Here is a 27,235-nt window from a genome sequence, read left to right as displayed (position 1 = left end):
AACAAGAAGTGATCCTTTGCTTATGTGATTATCATTATTATCATTAGACACAACTATATCTATGCACTGTTCTTTGAGACTTCTTGACAATGTATGGGGTTAGAATGTGCCCCTATGTGTATCAATGATTTAAGAAGATTTAGACATGAATCATGATATAAATTGTATTTTTATTACTACAATGTACCACTAATTAAAGTGGTAACATGTCTGAACATGCCTATTTACAGTAAGATCAAGTCAAGTCATCTTACTGTGGGTCTTAGGATTCATTTGATAGACATGTATTACAATATGTATTGTATTTTGATTACTGGCATTATACAATTGAATGACAGGATGACTTTGCAAATTATGAATCCTATGATGTGTTATCAACAAGCATGTGCATGGTTACTGTACAGTATGTAAGGATGACTGCAAATGAGCATGTAATGACCATGATCACTCAGTATGAGGTAATGTTGTGTACCATTGATTGGTTGAAATTGATGCAAGGCCCGATGTGATGAGAGGAGAGAGAGATGAGAGAAAGGGTATGATGCAAGAGAACAGAGGTGTACAAATTAGGTTTTTCGCAACCCAGGAGATTCAGAACCCAGAGTTGCCCCAGCCCATGATTGTAGAAATTGAGTAAGCTCCTGATTCCAGGATGACAAAAACTTTGAACTGTAAGGAATCAGGGCTCTCGGTTAACTTTTTTCCTCAGTGTCCCACAACTGTCCCGAATTCTACTTTCAACTGTCCCAGGCTTAACAACCATTGTCCCAAATTGAGTTGAGGCAAAACGAATGCATAATATATTACAATGATATTACAATAATAGTAACAGTATAGGTTACCTCTTGACCCAACTGAACAAGTTCTGTATGTACAGTACAGTAGGTCTACATTTTCATTAATTGATTGGATATTCTTTTTATTATCTTTGATTGGAGGTTTTTATAGCAGTTATTTATAGTTCTAACGTATTTAATGCACATAGTTTTGTGTTAGGCTATATAATATAGCTATGTTAGTTCAGTACTGGGGATCATTAAAATTCATTCTATCCATCTATCGGTCTATCAATCAATCAATCAATCAATCAATCAATTTAATAGGGCTGTCAAAATAATATTTGACCTTCGCTTCGACTATCCCGCCTCAACAGTAAAAAATAAAAAAGTGCAATATTATATCAGTAGGCTTATGGCCTAGATTTGTGATATAGACCTATGGCTTTAAAAAACGCACAAGGCTTATTCATGTATATGGTTTGATGCGCCACAAAATGTATCTGAATGTCAGCTTATTTTCCCATATCCTGGATTTGCTTTTTCCTCACTCCGTCTGCTACACCATTCCAACAGACCATGTCTGCGCTGTCCTTGCAGCGTTGCGGGCCTGTCACTCAGTAGGCTAGTATGCAGAACTGTCCTAAAATGATAATAATGATGTTGCACTCAGCTCTGCTAATCTTGTGGCCAGATAATAATGACACAGATTAAGCATGTGTCTGGGACATTTAAACATATATAAGAAATGAACAAATAGTCTATTCAACTGTTAAGTGTAACGTTAGATAAATGGACATGCGCAGCCATGTCCAAAAGCATATTCTATTGTTCTTTCAATAACGACATTTTGTGACCATGTTTTTGTTGCTAGCTAACGTAAGCTTACTAGCTATAACTTGTCACTGATATCATGAAGGGGCTCAGTTCTATTTTTTTCGGCCACTAGATGGAGCAGTGGTGCAGCGTATCAGATATAAACAAGTGGACGTTTTCACTCCATATATGGATATGCACCCTCACACCCCCACCCCCCCAGCCGCATATTCGCTAGTCAGTTGAAATAGGAAGGGCCCTCTCTGTAGCTGTAAAAAGGAAAATGGCTTGAAACAGGCTTTCTATCATGACTGCAATGGGCCCACATTGCAACTACGGTTGAAAAACAGGTCCGACATCGATCAGTTACCCATTGTTCCTGATTTATCAGCTAAATACATGGCTAACGTTACACAAACACATGGCTAAATCAGCCGATTACATTCAGACTGACCACTCGCCTGAGTGGGAGCAAACGTTTGGTATCTAGTTAGCTTGCTGGAACTGTATCCATGTATGTTAGTGTATGCCTACACGATGTTAGTCGGTATAATACAGAAATACATGGTAGCTAACATTTTAGGGGGACTAGGGCTGGCTAACGTTGCTTATGAACCTGAATTTAGCTACTTACGCGTCGAGGAGAAGAAAGGCGAGATCCGAGTCGCTTTTGATGCCCAAAGTAACTCCATCTCTGACTCACCTCACACACTCGCCCTGTCCTGTCACCATCCTAGTCTTCTCTCTCCCTCTCTCTCGTTAACGTTACTCTGAACACACCAGAGCATGAAAGAAATATCAGCAAACACGTGGCGTTTCTTGCTCGGGTAGCCTACCAGCCATTTCTGATCTGAATGGCAGTGATTATTATATCAAGAAACATTGACACGTATTTTGTAATCTACCAACGTACACTTCTATCATCTGACTGGTAACGTTAGGCCTACGTTACTGGTCTCGACTTACTTTTCGTCTTTTCTGTGGCTGCCCAAAAAATCTCCACTGGCACTGCCACCCTTTTGCTCACCATGACGCACTGGAATTACACGTGCAGCGCTACATAAATGATTGGCATTCAAAAGTTTAGGTGGGCTTTTTGACCAATATGTACCAATGTAATAAAGACATTGACGTTAGTTGAATACCGGTACGCCCGTGAGCTGTTGGTTGCTGGGTGAATATTATGTGGTTAACAAATTCACTTTCCAGCAATGTTCCTAACTTCACGCAAAGCTAGTGAGTGGAATATATATAATTTGAATGTACTTTATATGGACTGTTCGCTAAACGTTAGCTAAACGTTAGCTGGCTAACCAGACAGCTAGCATACATTCCATGCAGCATTACAAGTCGATAGCCATTCATGATCACGCTATGACATTTTTTTTTTTATGAACACTTTTACAAAAATCAACAGTTAGTCTACGTAACACTCATATTAAATTTGTTTTCCACTTTTTAAGGTACAACTTTTTAAAGGTAATGAAATAGAGAGAAAGTTGACATTGCCAGCCCTACCCAAAGCGGACTTTTCGCACGACAAACGCGTCACAGCGCATTGCGGTATGCATCGCGTTTTTCGAATGTGAACGTCTAACAATTAAAATCGTATAATATCAGATATTATACAACGGGTGCTTGGTTAAAAGCCGTTGTATGTGACACGATATACCACGGCAAAGCCTCTTTACAGTTCTATTTGAAATATTACTGGGCCTATAATTACACTACATACACCACAAAGACTCCCAATATGTGGTCTGTTTACCAAAATAAAGCCTGTTTGAAAATGTGTCGACACGTTGTCGGACTTCCTCGGTAGGGTCTGTTGACTACAGGCACTCTCCGGTGCCGTAATCTGTGTATTTGCATCAAACAACGCACGCAGGCGATATTCAAGATAGACCCATGTGAAGAGGCAACTCCAGGATTTAAATCCTTTATCCTTTCATTAGCTAATCACGGCACATCTCAAATCACAATGTATTTGGCTAGCTAACACTAGCTAGCCTGGTCTAACCTAAACTGAGACTACAGTGACATATCAGACGTGGGGGAAAAATCAACTTGTTTGAGGACAATGAGGCTGGCAATTATAAACAGTTTGTTGCCAATTAGTTTTGACAACTGGGCAATTGATATGTTGCACAGTAAATATCCATGGATCGTGGCAAGCTAGCAAGATCAGGGGTGCCTTACAGTAGCTACGTCATTAGTCCAGGTTGTCAAGCTAGGTGTTTGGTTGCTAGGTCATATCCAGGACTCAGACACATTGCTGAAAGGAAGGGTAACGGATAATTTCCATTTCAGTTACAGTTCCAAACTCATGTTAACTATGGAATGTCATCACTGTTCCTCCAGGAATATTGATCCTCATTTGAAACTCCATAGCAACGTGATAGTTTTGGGGACTATTTTTCTGGGCGCAGTTCACTAAAATCGATATTTAGACACTGAAATACTAGGTTTTGATTCTATAAATATTTCCCGACGGTGTAACCCGTTGTATAAAAGCAATAACTCACTCGAGGGTTGTGGTATATGGCCTATATACCACGGCTTGTGCTGGTCGACGGATGACCGCAGCACAAGCCGTGGTATATAGGCCATATACCACACCCTCTCATGAGTTATTGCTTCAATATCCCATGACAAACGTAATAATATTGTACCAGACACCATATCTTTGTGTCCCGGGTGTTATTTTTTTCTCTACTGTTCCAGACATTGTATCATTTTGTCCCAGGTGCTATATTTATTGTCCACGGGACAACGGGACACCCGAGACACCCTTCATTTCGAGAGCTGTAAGGAATGCTGTTCTGTTTGAAGAAAGGGCTCTTTGAACTGGTGGCTGAGCAAACTGAGAAAGAAGTCCCTGCTTGATTAGGGCTGCTACAATAGTAAAATTATTCAGGCAAGTTCCGATCCCCCAGTTACTGTTGCTATGCCTCACATGCTTTGGAGCAAGTTAATAAAATGTCCACCAAACAGCACATACAGTGCATACATACTGATGATTCTCTCAAGGATTCTTGGCAACAATGATGTACTGTATGTTGTCAAATGCCACTACTTGGTCTAAGGGAGTTGTACAGAAAGGCTTGAACTATTTTACACAAGGATATATCCATGAGATTTGGATTTCTGATGGAGCAGGTGACGTGACAACATACGAGTTGATGCTGTTGGCGATCTATGCGGAAGGCACAGACATCTCACAAACTCCAGATTGAAATTCATCAGGACAAAATCGTGGGGTCTAACTGCACATGTAAAGCAGAGTGAGTACGTTAGTGGCATCCATTCTTAGAAATTAAGCCTGTGAGAATGATCTGTTCACTACTAGCTACAGGCTAATTAGCTACTGTACATCAAGCACCTAACGTTACTAGCTTCGTAGCTTTTGTGTCGCTGCTGTAAACTGTGTGTGTGGAGGGAGGTGTGGAGTATCGTACCAGCTTGTTTTCTTATAACATTATGGAACAGCAGCCTGCAGGCCGGTTTTCTCTGTTTTAAGAACCATTTTATTTTATTTTATTTGATTTATTTGACAAAAGCAATTACAATCAGTATATATAAAAATCATACAGTATGTCTGCAATGTCAGGGATAAAAGAGAAATGTCCAAGACTTATTTCCATCACTGGAGTGGAGTGGAGACCGGCATCAGCTTAAAGTGCTATTGAGCAATTATACTATAAAAAAATCTAAAAAATACAATACAAGTGCAAAAATGCAAATAATATAATGCAACATAGTGAGTTACTCGTGGAACCAGAGTAATGTAACATCCACATTCATGTTACATCATCGGACACAAAGCTTATACAGGAAGGTCGCTAACCATTTCCTGATCCCTGTTCTGAAAGCCCCTGCACTTTCCACTTCTTTTATGGAGAGAGGTAGTTTGTTCCACTCCACAGCACCAGCATAGATAAAAGATATTCCTCCTGTCTTTGTCTTGTGCTTGTAGAGGGCTACATTTCCCAGACTAGCTCTAGTGTTGTGTCCATGTGCTATTTTCTTAAAATAGTTGTTAAAATAGTTCGGGGCTCTACTGTTTAGGATCCTGTGGACCATAGTAAGTTGGAGTTAGTTCTTCAAACTAATGTTAGTTAGTTCTTCAAACTACAGTAATGTCTAATCTATGAACACAACGCGGGACAATATTTGTTTTTAGGTCATCAGCGGTGTGGTCTTAAGAAAGCAAGCAACCTTATTGGTTATTATTCTCCGTGTGACTTACAGGTCGGAAAGGTCTATAGTCAGCAAGGCTGTGATAAAAAAGAACAGGCTGAGCCAATGAGAAATGGTGAAAGCCTCTCTTTCTTACCAAGATTACATTTTTATGTTTTTTTTTACTTTTATTTTATATTTACCAATTATTCACTATTATCATTCGTTTATGACTTTTTGCTTTTGATATTGCCCTGATAATCAATCAGTTAATAAAGAAATGATAGAATTTAAAGTAAAGTTCTATTGTCATTTTACAGATAGAGTATTTAGCTCTCTTGTATCTGTAAAACGTTAGTTGTTTGCATGCTAAGGATCAGACAAGATACCCTAGACTCTAAACACTCTAAACATTTCCTAATAGTAAGAGTATACTTACTGTTAAATTAACTTCTAGCAACCACACCAACAGACATCTCACATGAGTAGAGCCGCAGTTGACTTGTGTGGTCTTAAATTTGAACTTATCTATCAGGTCACAGGTCACATGCAATTTAAGGCTGACGTGGGGAGGGCACAATGATGTATGTGGTTAGATACCAGACGAATCTACTCCATACCAGCTTAATGAAATTCATTAGAAACCCAGGGAGGGGTTAGACCCTGTGGGCTGAAGAACTGATATCCCTTAGTGGAAAACTTGACCTCGGCCTTTGTATGGAGGCACTGGGAGACACGGCGTCTGTGGGACACGATGCTGGTTTTAAATGAGTGATCATTTTACTTAAGAGAAGAAAAAGACACAAAACCCAAACTAGAGCGGCCGGCTGGGGGGTCGCAAGGTCCCCGGTTCTATCTCCCTCCCTCTGTCACCTCTCAATTCCCCTGACTCCCACTTACTCCCTCCTCCTTCCCCTCTCTCTCTCTCTATCTCTCTCCCTCCCCCTCTCCTTTAGACCTGTATTAATGCTCTGAGCTGGTGACAGACTGTGACTCTGGGCTGGTGACAGAGTGTGACTCTGGGCTGGTGACAGAGTGTGACTCTGGGCTGGTGAAAGAGTGTGACTCTGGGCTGGTGACAGAGTGTGACTCTGGGCTGGTGAAAGAGTGTGACTCTGGGCTGGTGACAGAGTGTGACTCTGGGCTGGTGAAAGAGTGTGACTCTGGGCTGGTGACAGAGTGTGAGTCTGAGCTGGTGACAGAGTGTGACTCTGGGCTGGTGACAGAGTGTGACTCTGGGCTGGTGAAAGAGTGTGACTCTGGGCTGGTGACAGAGTGTGACTCTGGGCTGGTGAAAGAGTGTGACTCTGGGCTGGTGACAGAGTGTGACTCTGGGCTGGTGAAAGAGTGTGACTCTGGGCTGGTGACAGAGTGTGAGTCTGAGCTGGTGACAGAGTGTGACTCTGGGCTGGTGACAGAGTGTGACTCTGGGCTGGTGAAAGAGTGTGACTCTGGGCTGGTGACAGAGTGTGACTCTGGGCTGTTGACAGGCGGCTATCGGTTGCGGGCCGGCCTGGCTCCAGAGGAATCAATCAGCGGCCGCCGTGATCGATACCGGGGGAGCCATGCGCTGCTGCCCGGCCACGGTACCGCCAACCAGCTACCGGCTACGGCTGACGGATGAGTCAACCAACAGTAACGGCGACCAAAAACAACATTGATAACCATCAACAGCACAGCCCGGTATGGGGGCCCCTAAACACACACAGACACACACACACACACACACACACACACACACACACACGCACACACACACACACACACACACACACACACACACACAACAACAACAACCACAGTTTAAAAATAATTAGTCCAAACCTATCCCTAAATTAAACCTAAACTTTATTTCTAGAGTACATTTAAAAACAACAGAGTTGAACAAAGTGCTGTAGAGTCAATAAATAACATCGTCACGCAATGAAAACACGAACAATAAAATAGAACACAAGGACAGGTGTACACAGAAAGAACAATAGGTCACAAAGACTCTCATGCTGGTTTAAAATCCAAGGAGTATAAATTAGTTTGTGTCAAAATTAATTTAATTTAGTTCAAAATGTAATCAGCAATTGCACCACTGCTGATTTAAAATATGCTGGCACAAAGCCTGAGGCAATACTGCTGTTTATAATTTGTTGGACATTAGGTATACTAGTCTGCCAGACCTCTTTAAAAAGATGAGGCAGGGCAGTGTCTGTGGGATGGGATGCTGGTTTTAAATCAGTGAGAAATTTACTCTTAAGAGTAGAAAAAGACACAAAACACAAACTGGTTAAAAACACCGAGGGAGAGACAGCAAAGGAAGAGTCAAATGAGGGGAGTGAGATCCGGGCTCTAACTGAGGCCATCTTATCAACCAAGGAGTTGAGACATGTTTCACAGCCCTCAGAGGAAGCCTCAAAACAAGTAGATTGGGGGGTAGGGGGGAGGTAGAGCGGCCGGCTGGGGGGTCGCCAGGTCCCCAGTTCGGTTCGCTCACGTGTGGCACTGTGGCATAGTACCTAGTGCTGTCACCTCACCAGGGTTTTTCCTGGTTTAGAATGGGTCTTTGAGGGGTGATGCGCACACAATTTTGGGAGGAAACCTCAGTTTTATTCCGAGTAGCCTACCAGCATATATAGGCCTATATTCTTCACTGTCGTTCCGACTGAGCTCACTTTTCACAATCGTGAGAAATCTCCCGACATGACACAAAATAGATATAAAGACAACATGTTTAAGATACTGATAACCTGTCTATTTAATTATCTTGATTACTAGTGGTCCAAACTATGAACAATGCAAGAAAGAGTGATGGGCTGCACTTGAAACAAGCTATCAAACACACAGAAGAACAGATCGCTAATGCTGTCCGTCCCTGGTGAAGACGGACAGGAGCACTTGGTTGGTCCCCGGGCGCGTCCCCTGCACGCTGTCTACTGTCTGCCCTTGGGGGAAGGACGACGAGATGGGTTAAGAGCACAGGAGAATTTCATCAGTGGATACTCCTTTCACTCTGTGTGTGTGCGTGTGTGTGTTTCGGCGTTGACGCCCCATCACCATGTGCTGTGCAACCGCTGTATGACAATAAAAGTTGTTTGTTGAATGCAGTCAATTGTGTTAAAAACGACACAAGGTTTATAGGTCTCAGATAAAATGTTTATCAGAGAAAACTGCATCAGAATCTTCAGTGCTCCGGGAGACGGCGCTAGACTGGCGCTCAGTTGCGTCTGTGACGGCTTCTCCGGGGCAGTGGAGTCTCAGCGTGGAACGGGTGAGCAGATATTCCCGATAGGTGCGTGGGGGAGGGGGCGGCAGGTGTTCTGTCCACCCAGCTCATACTTCACCAATGTATCCGCAGGAGGTTCGGATATTAAGCAGCGTTTGGCGATCATAAGCCAGTCGGGAGCTGACAAACGCAAAGAAAAGTGACAGCGGCAGACGGCATGCCACACACACTGGCGCCATCTTACACAATCAACCCTGAGATGGGGGCCAAGAGGGCTGTGTGTGTGTGTGTGTGTGTGCAAGCGTCTGTCTTAGTGCCAAGTGTACGCCTCAGCTCCCTGCACCAGCACATTCATATGGGCATCTTTAAAAGCAAATGGACCACCTCGGACCACATCGATAGCGGCCATGCTGGGAGGAGGCCGGACCAACGGACCACTTATCAAGTCCCAGTTAGGAGGGAAGAACTCCAGTAGCACCAGGCCGCTCAATCCATCACACCACGGGCCCCGGCTGAGGTAGACGGCCATTTATCAGAAGCCTCTACAGGCTAACTACACCCTCATGATGGGAGGGGAGGAGTGGGGAGCGTTGGCAGGTACTTCAATGGTGGGGTGTTGTGCTTGTGCACTTAGAAGTAACACTTGTGCAACGTACATGTACAGATGTACCAGTCAGATCGCGTGGTCTAACATCATCAGCCGTCAGATGGTGTGAACTTGGTATTTCACCCGGGGGCATGAAATGTTATGGAGGGTCCCTCCAAACTAGGCAATAAAACCAACTGCAAAGACACACCTTCAACCCGTGTGGCCCCCAGGAGCCTCTTCACACAGTGAAACAAAGGAAGATGCAATCCTCTTTTTGACGTTAATAAAGTTCAATTACTTTCTCCCAACTATGTGATGCTTCCACAATGAGAGTGAGCCCTGGGAATGAAGCATGATGCATTGTATTTTAACCAGTTTTAATGGCCCTCATTTATCAAAGGAGCGCATTTCTGATCGCAGATCCGATCGCAGAAATGATGGTACGACAGCGTCCATGTGTGATCTATCAAACATTTGTATGCCGCCAATCCCATCGTACGATTGATCGGCCGTTGATAAATGTGGCGGATGAATGAAATATCACACTCCTACATATTCTGGCCTCGCCAGAAGAAGAGTTTACGGCATGGAGATACGAAATACGGCCAAAACGAGAAGTTTCTCCGACTCTCGTCCAATGACAACTCTTCACTCTCCATGAAAAGATTCCAGAAAACCATCTTGCATTTTACAGTTTTATTTTAAGGGGCAGTTCACACATGTAAATTCACACAATCAGACAGCGTACGAGCTGGGTAGCTTCCTTGTTTAATTGTGTAGCCTATCCAAAAACCATTGCACACTGCTGTCAATTTGAGGATTTATAATAATAATAATACTAATAATAATAATAGTAATAGTAATAATGATAAAAACGTTATTTTACCTTCTATATAGATTTTTTTTTTTTATTGTCACAAAGTAACAAAATCTCAAATTAGAGCTAACACCTGTGTGAATGTAAAAAAATAAAAATAAAACATCATGGTCATCAGGTTAATAGCCTACCTCGCTTGCCCACTCCTCTCACTTCGGCTGAACGATTCTACAGAGCATGGTATTACCCATATGACTGTCAAAGCTCTTATTTACATAAGTGACTGAAGCCTACCCATTGTTTTTCCTTTGTTAATTTGGATTGCTAGTAATTATGTCACCAGTACATTGATTGATTGGTGTAACATTAATTTCTCTTTCAGTTTGTAAGGCTGCATAGTCTAAGAAGCCTCAAAATGAAAGCAAAATTACTCTTACACCAAAAACCTGTTTACCCAGTTACTTGCAAACAATTGGAAAATACCTATTTATGTTAGGGACATATGACACATAGAAGAGGCCTTTACAAATTATAATATTTTGCCATAGGGTAGGCTCCATATTTTGAAGTGATGAATAGGCCTATGTGGCTGCACTGTGTTTAGATGCCAGTCAGAATCAGTCTCATATTCTCAAACTTGCTACACGGTCTGAGACTTGGCGTGAGATTTGGTCTCAGTCTCCTCTCACGTAAAGATTGATAAATGCTGAACTTGGCGTGGAAATGACCGTACGCCCAGTTTTTTGTCCTACGATCGCTTAGTGAATGAGTCACTTTGTTTTGTACTGATTCTGAGCTACCAAGTCACCCTAGCGATGTGTGATATTGACCTGAAGCTTAAAATCATGAATCGGTTGATTGTACATGTTGGGGAAATGTAATATCATGTTGAAACCATAACCATGAGAAGCATGTTAGCCTCTGTCTCTCCTCTGTCACAACGCTGCTGCCCCACACACGCGCATGTGTGTGTGTGTGTGTGTGTGTGTGTGTGTGTGTGTGGCAGCCGTAGCAGCGGAGTGGAGGAGAGACAGAGGCGAAAATGCTTCTTAAATTGACAGCCCTAACCAAGCAACTAGCTTGCAATTTAGTAAGCATTATTATTTTTCCTTTGTAAGCGCGATACAAGTGCGTTGTTGGGTAAGAGCTGGAGCGACAGACCTGCACAGTGTTCTGAGTGAGAAAACACGAGCGTGAAATCCTCTTCTGTTCAGTTGCACTTGCAAGAGTCACTCAGTGTAACTTTATGACGACGTTGGTATCGGTTTGAGTATTGGGACAAAAAACAAATACTCTGAATATTGAATTGAGCTCCGAATACTAACGTACCGAGCGAATAGTGGAATACTCAAATTACTTGGGCCAGCCCTATAAATTACACTAAATGACTGATAAAGGTTATTCGTTTTCCTGTATAGCACAGGGGGTGCCCCTTACGAGTTGATTTAATGTTATTAAATCCATATTCCTTCATAGTTGTGATAACAGCAGCATAATTATAAATTATACCTGGTCATTTAATCATATTCCCATACTAGTCCATCTAGTTCAGGGGTCTCCCGGCCCACGGGCCTGTTCCAGCCCGCCCTACCCCTCCATCCGGCCCGGGACATGTCAGAAATATAATGTAATCCGGCCCGCAAAATAATTTCTTGTACATAGCGCCGGCAGGCAGGCCTACAATGCAAAATTCAAGATATTGTGTGCAGCGCGCGAGGTGAACGCTGCATACAGTCACAGGTGCAATCAATCTGCACGCGACTATGAACTATGACCGGAATGCAGCTCGCCACCGAGAGGCTGTTTTCATGGTTAACGTTAGCAACACAGACAGTTTCAAGAAAGATGGACATGAATAGTATTTTTTGTGGAGTTCAATACTACAGTATCTGCCTGATATGCAAGAAAAAAGTTGCTGTTCTAAAGGAATATAATGTCAAGTGTTATTCATTACTAAACATGGAGAACAGTGTGAGTCATAGAAAAACAAGCCACACAGCTGAGAGGGCTAACGACTCAGCAGTCTTTCAAGATAAGGGTCTGGCAAGAAAAAGAGTAGCATACAAATGTATTCAAGTGTCTGGTAAGAAATGGAAACAAACTTGAACTTTAAAAATGCAAGTACAGGTCCAGGGCAGGCTTACAGTAGTGATGCATCTTGTAGCTAAAATAGAATGAAGTAGAAATGTAGGCTATTCAAGATAAAATAAAAGTAAGGAAAAAAGATTTGCACTAACTGTTAAAATATATTAAAATGTATAGAAACCAGTTTGAATTTGTATGATGAAAATGTTATGGGATAGTAATATGGGCAACATTAAAGACTGACTTGAGAGTCTAGTTATGGAAATGAAAAATTACATCTTCAGAAATATTGCACTTTCTTATAGTTAGTAGTACTTGAAGTTGACATTGAAGTGGCCCTTCTATGAGTTGACGATACCAGCAGTGGCCCCAAGCCAATTTGAGTTTGAGACACCTGATCTAGTTACGACAGGGCTGCCGATTGGCTGGCCTTACCCTGTTTCTGGAAGAGCCTGCTGCTGACTATCTCAGTCATGGAGGTGACCTTCTGCTTCTGGAGGGAGTCTGGGGGGATGCAGGTGTAGAAGTCATACAGCAACTGGCTGGAGGGGAGAGAGGAGGGGGGGGGGTTAGGATTGGGTCTTCTGGTCCTGGAGTCTCTAAACATGTAGAAATCATACAGCTGGAGAGAGGAGAGGAGAGAGGGAGGGGGGCGAAGGGGAGATGGGATAGAGGGAGGAGGTAGAGAAAGAAAGAGGGAGAGATAGGGGAGGAGGAGGGAGGGAAGGAGGGAGAGATAGGGGAGGAGGAGGGGGAGAGAGGAGAGGAGAGAGGGAGGGGGGCGAAGGGGAGATGGGATAGAGGGAGGAGGTAGAGAAAGAAAGAGGGAGAGATAGGGGAGGAGGAGGGAGGTTATGAGGGAGAGATAGGAAGAGAGTGATTCAGTAATAAAGAAGAGGGTGGAGGAGGAGAGAAAGGGAGGGGTTAGTGGAGAATGAAATGAGACCATTAGCCATTTGTCTGAGGAGCCGTTTGCAAAATGGTTTTGCTGTCCTCCCGGATGTAAAAAGTGCTGTGTTGTTAATTCAGTGGGAAGTTATAGTGCTTCTCTCACATTCATTCACTCGTTTCAATCAGGAGGCCTTGAAGCCACTAAGAGGCAGAAGCAGCAAAGTCGAGTGAAAGTCTGTATTAAAAGCCATGTGTTGGAGAGCCAACATCAACATGTCAATAGCAAAAACTAGGCTCACCCAGACCAGAGGAGAGGAGAGGGGGGGAGGAGAGAGGAGGAGAGGAGAGGAGAGGGGAGGAGAAGAGAGGAGGAGAGGAGAGGGGAGGAGATGAGTGGAGAGGAATGGAGAGGGGAGGAGAGGGGTGGAGAAGAGAGGAGAGGAATGGAGAAGAAAGGAGAGGAGTGGAGAGGAGCACGGCAAGTCTTGTGTAAATAGAGCCAAATCTCCCAACCCCTTTAATTAAGTCATAAGCTGGACTAACCCTCCACCTGAAATCCAATATCAGAATGAATTAACAACCAGCCTGTGCCTTGTACTGAGATTGAGTGTGTGTGTGTGTGTGTGTGTGTGTGTGTGTGTGTGTGTGTGTGTGTGTGTGTGTGTGTGAGAGTGTGTGAGTGGTGTGTGGTGTGTGTATGTGTGTGTGTGTGTGAGTGGTGTGTGTGTGCGATTGAGTGTGTGACTGTGTGTGTGTGTGTGTGTGTGTGTGTGTGTGTTTGTGTGTGTGTGTGTGTGTGTGTGTGTGAATACGGCTGATGTAGCACTTTCATTAAGCTGATGAGGAACACTGGAACAACACTCCCAAATGGAATCACATTAATGCCAGTCTGTGTGTGTGTGTGTGTGCGTGTGGGTTCATGTGTGTGTGTTTATGTGTATGTGTTTGTGTGTGTGTGTGTGTGTATGTGCGTGTGTGTGTGTGTGTGTGTGTGTGCGTGTGTTTATGTGTGTGTTTGTGTGTGTGTGTGTGTGTGTGTGTGTGTATGTGCGTGTGTGTGTGCGTGCATACTCTACGTATGTGTGTGTAGGGACATGCACATCGCAAGCAAATCAGCCTCTCTAATTATCTGAGTGGAGAATAATTTTAAAAGAAAATGTCAGGGCATTCCATAAGGAGGGCCAACGGCCCCTCAGAAATATGGAACCACAGAGAACACACCAAACCCCTCAGAACCACCTAGAACACATCAAACCCCTCAGAACCACCTAGACCACATCAAACCCCTCAGAACCACCTTGACCACATCAAACCTGGCCTTGGTCTGACAGAACCTCCACAGGGGGACTAATGAGAACATCAATGGTCCCGAGAGGTATTTCAGACGCACCTTCTGGAGTCACTGGTTAATGGGAAGCTGGTGTCTGAATCTGCTTGAAGCAATGTTGCTATTCCGGGACTACTTTGAGTGTGTGTGTGTGTGTGTGTGCGCGCACACGTGTGTGACTGTTTTAGGAAGATATGTGAGCAGGCTGGCAGGTGTTTCAGATAACACCTCCGTGTCTGGTGTCTGCGTGGACACATGGCTCTTCTAGGTGACCAGTATCACTCTCTCTCACGCACGCACACGCACACACTCGACCTTCTGGAATGAGAGAGCTTCATTGGTACCGTTCCAGCTAATGTTCTCTTGTTATTTCCAACCTGACCTGTCTTTGACCTGTGTGTGTGTGTGTGTGTGTGTGTGTGTGTGTGTGTGTGTGCGTGCACGCATTGATGCCAGTTTGTGTTTGTCAATCTAGTGATGGAATGGCAGTGTTAGCAGAACTAAAGGACCAATTGTAGGTGTACTTGAACCATTACACCAGACAGGCTAACAGCCAATGACCTGTAGTTCACAGATAGCTGCCGGAAAAGAGAGGGGGAGATAACACCAATAACAAGTTTTCTTTGTTTTGTCATTTTGTCTCGTGGAGAAGAGGTGATGTTAAACTGCTAGGTCATGGAGGGTCAGAGAGAGAGAGGAAGGGAGGGAAAGAGGGAGGGAGAGAGAAAGAGATGGAGAGAGAGAGAGAGGAAGGGAGGGAAAGAGGGAGGGAGAGACAGAGCGAGAGAGGGAGGGAGAGAGAGAGGGAGAGAGGGAGGGAGGGAGGGAGGGAGGAAGGGAGGGAGAGAGGGAGGGGGGACAGAGAGAGAGGGAGATAGGGAGGGAGAGAGAGAGGAAGGGAGGGAGAGGGAGGGAGAGAGGGAGGGAGAGAGAGAGAGGAAGGGAGAGAAAGAGGGAGGGAGAGAGAGAGGGAGATAGGGAGAGAGGGAAGAAGGAAGGGAGGGAGAGAGAGAGGGAGAGGGAGGGAGGGGAGAGAGAGAGGAAGGGAGGGAGAGAGAGGGAGAGGGGGAGAGGGAGGGAGAGAGAGAGGAAGGGAGGAAGGGAGGGAGAGAGAGGGAGAGAGAGGGAGGGGGAGAGAGAGGGAGAGAGAGGGAGAGAGGGAGGGAGGGAGGGAGGAAGGGAGGGAGAGAGAGAGGGAGAGAGAGAGGGAAAGAGGGAGGGAGGGAGGGAGGAAGGGAGGGAGAGAGAGAGGGAGAGAAAGAGAGAGAGAGAGAGGGGAGAGAAAGAGAGAGAGAGGGAGAGAGGGAGGGAGGGAGGGAGGAAGGGAGGGAGAGAGGGAGAGAGAGGGAGAGAGGGAGGGAGGGAGGGAGGAAGGGAGGGAGAGAGGGAGAGAGAGGGAGGGGGGAGAGAGAGGGAGAGAGAGAGGGAGAGAGAGGGAGAGAGGGAGGGAGGGAGGGAGGAAGGGAGGGAGAGAGGGAGAGAGAGAGGGAAAGAGGGGAGAGAAAGAGAGAGGGAGGGAGGAAGGGAGGGAGAGAGAGGGAGGGAGGGAGGGAGGGAGGGAGGGAGGGAGGGAGGGAGGGAGGGAGGGAGGGAGGGAGGGAGGGAGGGAGGGAGGGAGGGAGGGAGAGAGAGAGAGGGAGGGGTGTTTGGGGTGTTTGTTTGTTTTTCCCGTTGGAGATGGAAGGAGTCGACAGTGGGACGGAGGATTGTAGCGTAAAGGGCTAGGAGAAGGTCAAAGGGCTAGGAGAAGGTCAAAGGGCTAGGAGAAGGTCAAAGGGTTAGGAGAAGGTCAAAGGGCTAGGAGAAGGTCAAAGGGCTAGGAGAAGGTCAAAGGGTTAGGAGAAGGTCAAAGGGCTAGGAGAAGGTCAAAGGGCTAGGAGAAGGTCAAAGGGTTAGGAGAAGGTCAAAAGGCTGGGAGAAGGTCAAAGGGCTAGGAGAAGGTCAAAGGGCTAGGAGAAGGTCAAAGAGCTAGGAGAAGGTCAAAGGGCTGGGAGAAGGCCAAAGGGCTAGGAGAAGGTCACAGCTAGTGCTGTGTGTGTGTGTGTGTGTGTGTGTGTGTGTGTGATTTGGGATAGCCCACCTCAGGAGCTTGGCGTCAAAGACGGTCTCAACGTCCTGCAGTACTGTGGGGAGGTACTTCAGAGCAGCCACCTGGACACACACACACACACACACAATACATACAAGACATCTAGACAGTATTTATTTTGAAACATTACAAATGACTGTATTACTTGGAGACAGCCGGGTAGCCACAGGTGGGCATGGGCATCAGCTTGGATTGTATTCATATTATTCAACAGCCTCCACATATAATATATATATAATATTTCATAAATACAGTATATCAATATTTTAGGTATTGATGAGGCGAGCAAACCACCCACACGGCCATATCTCGGGCTAGGAAGTCGTATTGACTCAGGGCCATATCTCGGGCTAGGAAGGTCGTATTGACTCAGGGCCATATCTCGGGCTAGGAAGGTCGTATTGACTCAGGGCCATATCTCGGGCTAGGAAGGTCGTATTAACTCAGGGCCATATCTCGGGCTAGGAAGGTCGTATAGACTCAGGGCCATATCTCGGGCTAGGAAGGTCGTATTGACTCAGGGCCATATCTCGGGCTAGGAAGGTCGTATTGACTCAGGGCCATATCTCGGGCTAGGAAGGTCGTATTGACTCAGGGCCATATCTCGGGCTAGGAAGGTCATATTGACTCAGGGCCATATCTCGGGCTAGGAAGGTCGTATTGACTCAGGGCCATATCTCGGGCTAGGAAGGTCGTATTGACTCAGGGCCATATCTCGGGCTAGGAAGGTCGTATTGACTCAGGGCCATATCTCGGGCTAGGAAGGTCGTATTGACTCAGGGCCATATCTCGGGCTAGGAAGGTCAAATTGACTCAGGGCCATATCTCGGGCTAGGAAGGTCGTATTGACTCAGGGCCATATCTCGGGCTAGGAAGGTCGTATTGACTCAGGGCCATATCTCGGGCTAGGAAGGTCGTATTGACTCAGGGCCATATCTCGGGCTAGGAAGGTCATATTGACTCAGGGCCATATCTCGGGCTAGGAAGGTCGTATTGACTCAGGGCCATATCTCGGGCTAGGAAGATCGTATTGACTCAGGGCCATATCTCGGGCTAGGAAGGTCGTATTGACTCAGGGCCATATCTCGGGCTAGGAAGGTCGTATTGACTCAGGGCCATATCTCGGGCTAGGAAGGTCGTATTGACTCAGGGCCATATCTCGGGCTAGGAAGGTCGTATTGACTCAGGGCCATATCTCGGGCTAGGAAGGTCGTATTGACTCAGGGCCATATCTCGGGCTAGGAAGGTCGTATTGACTCAGGGGAGGCTTCTACGTGTTCAGGGAACTCATGCCCTTCACAGAGTTCACCACCCAAAAAATAACACCTTCAACATTTCTCCGGCCAACTATTTTCATGTATGCCCACCCACCTGCTAGTTCCTGGCTACACTTCTGCTGGGAGAGGTAGTGACTCATTGCAAGTTTTCAAGAAGTAGATGAGTCACAGTCACAGAGAAGATGGAGATGTTTGTTTATGTGTGTGGTTGGAGGTTGGTGTGTGTGTGTCTGTGCGTGTGCATGCGTGTGTATGTGACTGTGTGTGTGGGTGGAGGTTGGTATGTGTGTGTGTATGTGTGTGACAGTGTTTGTGTGTGTCATGTGTGTGTGGGTGGAGGTTGGTATGTGTGTGTGTATGTGTGTGACAGTGTTTGTGTGTGTCATGTGTGTGTGGGTGGAGGTTGGTGTGTGTGTGTGTGTGTGTGTGTGTGTGTGTGTGTACCCTGAGCAGCAGAGTGGTGGTGTAATCCGTCTTCATCAGGTTGTTGATGGACTCAAACAATTGCCGTAGTGACTCCTCAAACTCCCCCTGCTCCTTCCCCTCATACAGCCTAGAGAGATGGAGGGAGGGAGGGAGGGTGAGAGAGAGAGAGGGAAAGAGAGACCATTTATTTTACATGACATTTGACACATTTCACATTATTTTAGTCTCTTTACTGACCTATTTCATGACCTATTTATCTGTTAGTATACTTAATTCATTGTTTTCTCATGTCATTATTGAATTGCATTGTCCTTGACGCTTTATTGTACACCTGACATTCATGCAGATGAAGCATATTGTATATGTATATCATTCCCTGTTTCCCACTAGCACATTTTAGCCCCATGTTTAGTGGATTTTCAGGGTATAACCACGCAAACTCAGGGCTAAACCTGCTCCGGAGCAGGGCCAGCAAGCCCTAGGCTAAAGTTGGGGTTAGCCCACTTTAGAATGTGCCAGGATGGTGCCAGTGTGAAAGCTTTCTTAGCCTGGGGATAACAGCTCCCTTAGCCTGGAGCTAACAGCTCCCTTAGCCTGGGGCTAACAGCTCCCTTAGCCTGGGGCTAACAGCTCCCTTAGCCTGGAGCTAAGGGGGTTCTAAGAATGCATTTAGCCCTGGGCTAGGTGCAGTGTGAAAAGCCCTATCGTGTTTTTTTCAATTAACACACATTGCCAAATGTACCTAAAAAGCTTTGGCAACACAAATGTACAAATTGGTCATGCCAATAAAGTGAACTAAACTAAAACTGAATTGAGGGAGGGATGAGAGACCTGGAGAGTGAAAAATAACCGTTCAGCTCCTGACATGTAACAAGGGTGAGCCTCGACGCAGCAGCAGTGGTAAAGTCCCTACAAATCTCCTCTGTCCTGAAAACCTAAAACGCCACATAAAACTACATCCTCAAAATCCCTCCATCCCTGTAAACTGTACTACTTTATTTTCATCTACTACCTCTCTCTCTCTCCCTCTCTCTCTCTCCCTCTCTTGCTTGCTCTCTCTCTCCTTGTCTCTCTCCCTCTCGCTTTCTCTCTCTCCCTTCCTCTCTCTCCCTTTCTCTCTCTCTGTGTCTCTTTTTCCTGACAGTGTGTGTGTTGTGTGTGTGTTTGGGTTAGTCAATGTTAATTACAATAGTGGTTATGAGTGCTGGAGGGAAGGATTAGAGTGAGGCACACAGGGTTTTTAGAACGAGGGGAGGGATTACAGTGTGACACACTGGGGTATTACCACAGAGGCATTGTCTTGCCTAATCCCCCTGTGTGTGTGTGTGTGTGTGTGTGTGTGTGTGTGTGTGTGTGTGTGTGTGTGTGTGTTATCAATAATAAAGACATACATACACACACACACACACACACACACACATACATACATAGCCTGTGCCTGTGTGTATTTAGATGAAGTGCATGAGCGTGTGGAGCAGAGCGGATGAGTGGGACATGGCTCTAATCCTGGTCAGAGCAGAGCTGTGAACCTGTGGATGACCCCGGCCACGCTCATCCCACCAGGCAGCACCAACACTCAGCGCTAATACTGCCAGCAGACAGGGATGAGAGAGAGAGAGAGAGAGAGAGAGAGGGAGAGGGAGGGAGAGAGAGAGTGAGAGGAAGGGAGAGAGAGAGAGAGAAAGAGAGAGAGAGGGAGTGGGAGAGGGAGGGAGAGAGAGAGAGAGAGGGAGTGGTACAGGAGGGAAGAGAGAATGGGAGGGCAGAGGGATGGAAGCGGAGAGGGGTGGACGGGTGGAGGGATGGAGAGATGAAGGGATGGAGAGATGGAGGGGGGAGGTGAGAAGGAATGAAAGAGAGAGCCTCTCCTCTCTCTTTCTACCCTTACTGTAGCCTACAGTATATGCTACTGTACATATAGGCCCTATTTCTGTTCTTTCAAGTAGCCTACTGTACTGTGTTTCAATACTAGGAGTAACAGGCTACTGCAGGTTCATCAGCCTGCTCTCCGACCATGTAGAGCAAGCACAGGAGCCCCTGAGCAGAGTGGAGACAGAGGGTGCCAAGGTTGGCCTTCGGCTAAATGCTAAGAAAGGTAAGGTAAGGTGGTCTGGGAGGATGCTGTACTGTAGATAATCACCTACAACATCCTCCCAGACCATCCACCTCTAACAACAGGAGGCACTGCTCTGAGGGAAGTCAGTGACTTCAAATACCTGGGCTCATGGGTCAGCTCGTCCGAGCAAGACCTTAAAGTGAGGAAGGCGCTTGCGTGGAGGGCCCTGAACGGCATGGCCAGTGTGTGGAACTCCACCCTCCCCCGATAAATCAAACTCAGCTTCTTCTATGCAACTGTAGAGTCCGTTCTCCTCTATGGCTGTGAATACTGGACCCTGAAGCCCACCCTGCAGAAGTCTCTAGATGGGTGCTACACCAGAATGCTGCGTGCAGTACTTGACATCAACAAGTGCGAGCAGGAGCCAATCAATCAGCTGGGGGTCACAAGAACCCACCCCCCGGTGAATCACAGGTATATATTCTTGAAAGTTACATGCCTTCTTTCTCTTGTGTTTTTTTGTTTTGTGATCTACGGTAACATCACAGATCCCGTGTGCCATTAAAGCAAGTAACTTTGTCTCCGTGGAATAGCAAGGAAACAGCCTGCTAGGTACCCGCGAGTCGACGCACTGAGTATCTGCTGAAACATTTATCCACAGCTGTTCTAGGATCCACCCTCTCGGCAAGAGGTGAGCAGTTGAGACTTTTGCAACTTAATTCTGAACCATTTCGGTTGGCTCGGTTGGTCTCTAGGTCACTTGCTTGAGTCAAGACCTCCTCCGTCAGACTGAGATTGATAAATTAGACTATTGATGAAGGACAGAGAACATAGGAAACAGGAGGGCATATATACAAAACACCACAAATACTACTACTCTCTCCAAAACACCACAAATACTACACCTCTCTCCAGAACACCACAAATACTACTCTCTCCAAAACACTACAAATACTACTCTCTCCAAAACACCACAAATACTACTCTCTCCAAAACACCACAAATACTACTCTCTCCAAAACACCACAAATACTACTCTCTCCAAAACACCACAAATACTACTCTCTCCAAAACACCACAAATACTACACCTCTCTCCAGAACACCACAAATACTACTCTCTCCAAAACACCACAAATACTACTACTCTCTCCAGAACCACAAATACTACTACTCTCTCCAGGACACCACAAATACTCCTACTTTCTCTAGAATTGTTGTGGTTCAGCGTTCTCCGTCTCCTGCTGCCTCGTCGGCGCGCATGGGCCGCTCCCCCTCTCCCAGCGCTGACGTGCCGGAGACGTCGGTGCGCGTGCGCCGCGCCCTGCGGAGACGAGCGTTGTGCCGCACCAGGTGCAGTCCATCACCATCAGGCGCACCTGGGACAATCAGCACCGCTCCCTATAAAAGCTCTCCCAGATCGTCTCAGTGCTTCAACAAACTGACCCTTGTGGTAATTCCCGACAAGCCTACCAAGCCTCCAGCTAGCCACTTGACCGTTTGTTTGTGTGCCTAATCCCCGCTGTTTGTCTCCCTCTCCAAGGACCCTCCCGCCGTGTCTCCCTCGCTCCCAGCTCCAGCGTCTCCCAGCCCCAGTGTCTCCCACGCTCCCTGTGTCCGTCTGCCTTTTGGGTCTGTTACATTGGTCTGGCTCTGAACCTAACAAGAATACCACGAATACTACTACTCTCTCCAGAACACCAGAAATACTACTACTCTCTCCAGAACACCACAAATACTACTACTCTCTCCAGGACACCACGAATACTACTACTCTCTCCAGGACACCACAAATACTACTACTCTCTCCAGAACACCACAAATACTACAACTCTCTCCAGCACACCACAAAGACTAATACTTTCTCCAAAACTCCTGTACTTTCAGAAGTTTAGAGTCAAGGAGCTGGTGCTATCCTCCGCGTGGAAGAAGGAGATCCACCACGGTGGCAAGAGAATCTACTTTGATCATGACTACCCTGCAGAAACGCTGACAAAGAGGAAGGCATACGCGCAGATCAGGAGGTGTCTTTGGGAAAAGGGAATACGGTTCCAGACGCCGCCGCCAGCCAAGCTGCGAGTATTCTTCGAGGGTGGCCCAGTAACCTACGGGTTCACAGCAGAGACAGCAGAGGATTTGAAGAAGAGGGGATTCTCGGTCGATAAACCAGCTGCGCCTGGGCCTACGGCGAGAACGCAGAGGAATGCCTGGCAGCGCGCAACAGGTGCTTCCAGCCGACAGGATCGAGAGGGGAGGATCAGAGAGAAGCTGCAGGGTTTTCAGCGGGCGAAATAGCCGAACGGGAGTTAACGGACTTTCAAATGACCGCTGTGAAGAGCGAGAGAGGGGTTAAGTCTGGTTGAAATGATTTTGTCTATTACTGTTTGGATGTAACGCAATGCTCCCCGACACGGAAGGAGAGTCTGCAAGCCAGTTCATAGCTTTGTCCCCCTCTCTCCATCATGACTGGGATTTTCATTGTGCGGGAGAAGGGAGCTTTTTTCCTTTTTTCGGACTAAATTCTTCAGAATGAACGTCATCTGATTTGATTGATTGATGCCTTATATTGATTGCCCTTAATTCAAGGGGGGACTGTTGACCGACGGACGTGAGTATAGGTTAACTGACTGTCGTAACCATCTGCACAAAGTAAGTAGCCTACTAGTGGTCGTGTTCTGAAGGGGGGCTAGCTATTCGCTAGACTACTCCTCCTGCTGAGAGGTGCTTGATATTCACTTCTAAATGGAAATCTACCTGAGTTTTTCTTTTGATTTTATATGTTCTACTCCCTTTTGTGATATTCGGAGTTCGTTTTATAGTTCAAGTGTGGTCATCAATAACATGCAACTGGTTGGTTTGCGCCTTCTGATTAAATGCAGTGTCAGGAATACAGGGTGATTACACTTAATGTAAACGGTCTACACAATCCAGTGAAGAGGGGTAAGGCTATTGCAAAGATGAAAAGGGAGAAGCAGCATATTATTTTTTGGCAAGAGACCCATCTTAACGGCGTGGAACATGAGAAGCTGAGAAAACTAGGATTTAAGAATATATTTTATTCATCAAAGAAGAAAAGAAGAGGTGTGTAGCGATACTGATATCTAATAGGGTGAATTTTCAAATGGTTTCTGAATTTTGTGACAGTGAGGGTCGTTATGTCTTGGTCAGAGGTTATCTTGATCAGAAGCAAGTGACATTAGTTAATGTTTATGTACCACCTGGCCGGGATGACTCCTGCATTAGGGATATTTTTTAACTTGATTGCCTCTGAAGGTTCTGGAGTCTTAATATGTGGAGGAGATTGGAATGTTCAGCTACAGCCTAGACTTGACTCCTCTAATAGACTAAAGAAATCTGCCTCTAATGCCAGGTTAACAAAAAAAATGATGGGGGAATTGGGTATGATGGATGTGTGGAGGGAGTTCCACCCAACAGAAAGACAATTCACATTCTACTCAGCAAGTCACAGGGTCCACTCGAGAATTGATTACTTTTTTAACTTATAACTCAGACAGACATAGACTCCTAGAGACTAGGATAGGGGTGAGAGATATCTATGCATCTAGACAATGGGAATAAAAATACACTTTGGCGTCTTAGGGTGTGTGCCAATTATAGAGGCATCACATTACTCAGCCTCCCAGGTAAAGTGTACTCCAAGGTGCTGGAAATGAGGGTCCGGCCGATAGTCTCAGATCGAAGAGTAACAATGCAGATTCCGTCCTGGTCATGGAACCACCGACCAGCTCTTCACTCTCACAAGGATCTTGGAGGATGCTTGGGAGTTTGCCCAACCTGTCTACATGTGTTTTGTGGACTTGGAGAAGGCTTAAAACCGGGTCCCTCGACAGGTTATTCGGGAGTATGGGGTGAGGGGATCCCTACTTAGGGCCATCCAATCCCTGTACACCCAGAGTAAGAGCTGTGTCCGTGTCCACGGCAGTAAGTCGTCTTTCTTTCCGGTGGGGATTGGCCTCCGCCAGGGCTGCGCTTTGTCACCAATCCTTTTTCGGATTTTCATGGACAGGATATCGAGGCGTAGTCGTGCGTAGGTGGGTTTGCAGTTCGGTGAGCTGGGGATCGCGTCGCTGCTATTTGCAGATGATGTGGTCCTGATGGCATCATCTGCCTGCGACCTCCAGCACTCTCTGGATAGGTTCGCAACTGAGTGTGAAGCGGCTGGGATGAGAATCAGCACTTCCAAGTCTGAGGCCATGGTTCTCAGCAGGAAACCGGTGGTCTGTCCGCTCCGAGTAGGAAATGAGCCCTTATCCCAAGTGAAGGAGTTCAAGTATCTGGGGGTCTTGTTCATGAGTGAGGGCCCCATGGAGAGGGAGTTTGGCCGGAGAATCAGAGCAGCTGGTACGGTTCTGCAGTTGCTTTACCGGACTGTTGTGACGAAAAGAGAGCTGAGCCAAAAGGCAAAGCTCTCGATCTACCGGTCTATCTTCATCCCCAACCTCACCTATGGTCATGAAGGATGGGTCATGACCGAAAGAACGAGATCACAGATATAAGCGGCCAAAATTATTTTTCTCCGGAGTGTGGCTGGGGTCTCCCTGAGAGATCGGGTGAGAAGTTCAGTCATCCGGGAGACTCAGAGTAGAGTCGCTGCTCCTTTGCGTCGAAAGGAGCCAGTTGAGGTGGTTGGGGCATCTAGTGAGGATGCCTCCTGCGCGCCTCCCTAGGGAGGTGTTCCAGGCGTGTACGGCTGGGAGGAGGCCGCGGGGTAGACCCAGGACTAGGTGGTGGGACTACATCTCCGCACTGGCCTGTGAGCGGCTAAAGATTCCCCAGGCAGAGCTGGTTGATGCTGCCAGGGAAAGGGATGTCTGGGGCCCCCTTCTGGAACTGCTGCCTCCGTGACCCGACCCCAGATAAGCGGATGAAGATGGATGGATGGATGGATGGATGGATGGATGGTGTTACATATACTTGATCATATTGTCAGTGAGAAAAGTACAGCCGCAGTGATTAGTCTAGATGCGGAAAAAGCATTTGACTCCGTATGCTGGGAGTTTCTGTACTTAGTGTTGATGAGATTTGGTTTCCAAGACAAATTTATTAGTTGTATTAGGGCTCTGTACTCCACATCAAATGCCAGGATAAAGAATAACGGACACACCTCTCAGCTGATTAGCCTGGAGAGAGGTTGTAGGCAAGGATGCCCTTTAAGTCCCGCCCTCTTCGCTCTATTTATTAAACCATTGGCACAGTCAATTAGGGAGGATCAAAGAATCAAAGGGATAACAGTTAGGGGTTCAGAGCAGAAGCTTTGTCTATATGCGGATGATGTTCTGGCAGTTGTGTTGGCACCAGATACTAGCATCCCACAACTGATGTCTTCACTGAAATACTACGGCACTTATTCAGGATACAAATTAAATGAACATAAGACACAAGAATTTGAATTGAATTGGGATGCACCAGATATCAAATATCTAGGAATTTGAATACCTAAAGACTTGTTTAGAAAATGTATTTAAGTAACTATGGTCCCCTGAGTAAGAATATTAAGTCAGATATAGACAGATGGTCCCAACTGCCTTTCGATATGCACTGTAGGATAGAAATTGTAAAGATGAATGCTCTCCCCCGTTTTTTATATTTTTTATAACAATAAAACAATTTAATTAATGGGATAGGTGAATTTCGAGATTTATATGGGGGGGGGGCGGGGGGGATAGAAGACCAAGAATTCAATTCAAGACACTGCAATTACCTAAAGAGAGGGGGGGGTCTTAATCAATGAACTAAAGTTCCTTTCAGGATATGGTTCAAGGAATATAAGTCATCATTATTTGAGAGGCAGTCCAGACAACTGAGGTGGGTCGCTCTCATCCCCGACTTTAAGCCAGCAAGAACGGACTGGAAGTTTAAGCAGTGGCTGAGACTGGACATCACTTCTTACTGCTTGATCTCTCGTCAGGGAGCATTGGATAGCTTTCAGAATATTTCCAGTGTATACGGCCTAGAAAAAAAATATTTTTTGGGGTATCTACAAAGCAGGTCCCACTTTAACGAGATGATAAAACCTGTGGAGAACGGGGAAATAAGCTAAGTTGATGTCTTTGTCAGCATGTATAAAAATAACGATAACAGAAAGCTTGTCTCAATACTTTACTCGAGTATCCAGGATAATAAGAAACATTCAACAAATAAGGTTAAGAGTAAACTGAGAAAAGGAATCTGGACTTGTCATTTCGGAGGAGGATTGGACTAATATGTGCTCCATACAGTCTACCTCCACAAGCTTGGGCCTCTGGAGGGAGTTCTGCTGGCGGAACCTGATTAGATAGCTCATAACACCCAAGCTTAAGAGTAGAGCAGACAGGTGAGACAGGGAGAGGCCTCTGCTGGAGGAAATGTGGAGAACTGATGGCAGATCACTTCCATGTATTCTGGTGCTGCTCGGTCATTCAGTCGTACTGGCAGGAGATGGCACAAGCAGTGCAGACCATGTTTGGGGACGGTATTGATTGTTCCTTTGCCACTATCTATCTGGGCAACATTGCTGACGATTTCCTGGCACGTGAGAAATATTTATTGAAGATATTATTTGCAGCCAGCAAGAAAGCTGTAACACGGAGATGGTTGCAGCCTCACGCTCCAACAAAGGCTGATTGTATAGAGATTGTTCAGCGTATTCGGAGCATGGAGAGACTTACCTTCTTTCTTAACCTACTGTAAGAGC

At 46.0% G+C, this 27,235-nt stretch overlaps 1 protein-coding gene across 1 annotated transcript in view; it reads right to left on the bottom strand.

Annotated features, from left to right (window-relative positions):
• dock2 (dedicator of cytokinesis 2) overlaps positions 1-27,235 on the bottom strand; it is a gene marked incomplete at both ends in the record, with an annotated part of 127,702 nt that overhangs the window by 80,128 nt on the left and 20,339 nt on the right. Inside the window, 3 exons of the mRNA XM_084448624.1 lie at positions 12,912-13,018; positions 16,775-16,845; positions 18,505-18,613. Coding sequence (XP_084304750.1) covers positions 12,912-13,018; positions 16,775-16,845; positions 18,505-18,613 — 287 coding nt within the window. The remainder of the gene's footprint in view (positions 1-12,911; positions 13,019-16,774; positions 16,846-18,504; positions 18,614-27,235) is intronic.

Source organism: Borostomias antarcticus (assembly GCF_949987555.1).
Source record: "Borostomias antarcticus genome assembly, chromosome: 14".
Taxonomy (NCBI): Eukaryota; Metazoa; Chordata; class Actinopteri; order Stomiiformes; family Stomiidae; genus Borostomias; species Borostomias antarcticus.
Note: the sequence above shows the minus strand (reverse complement) of the source record. Positions and strands in the feature narration are given on the sequence as shown.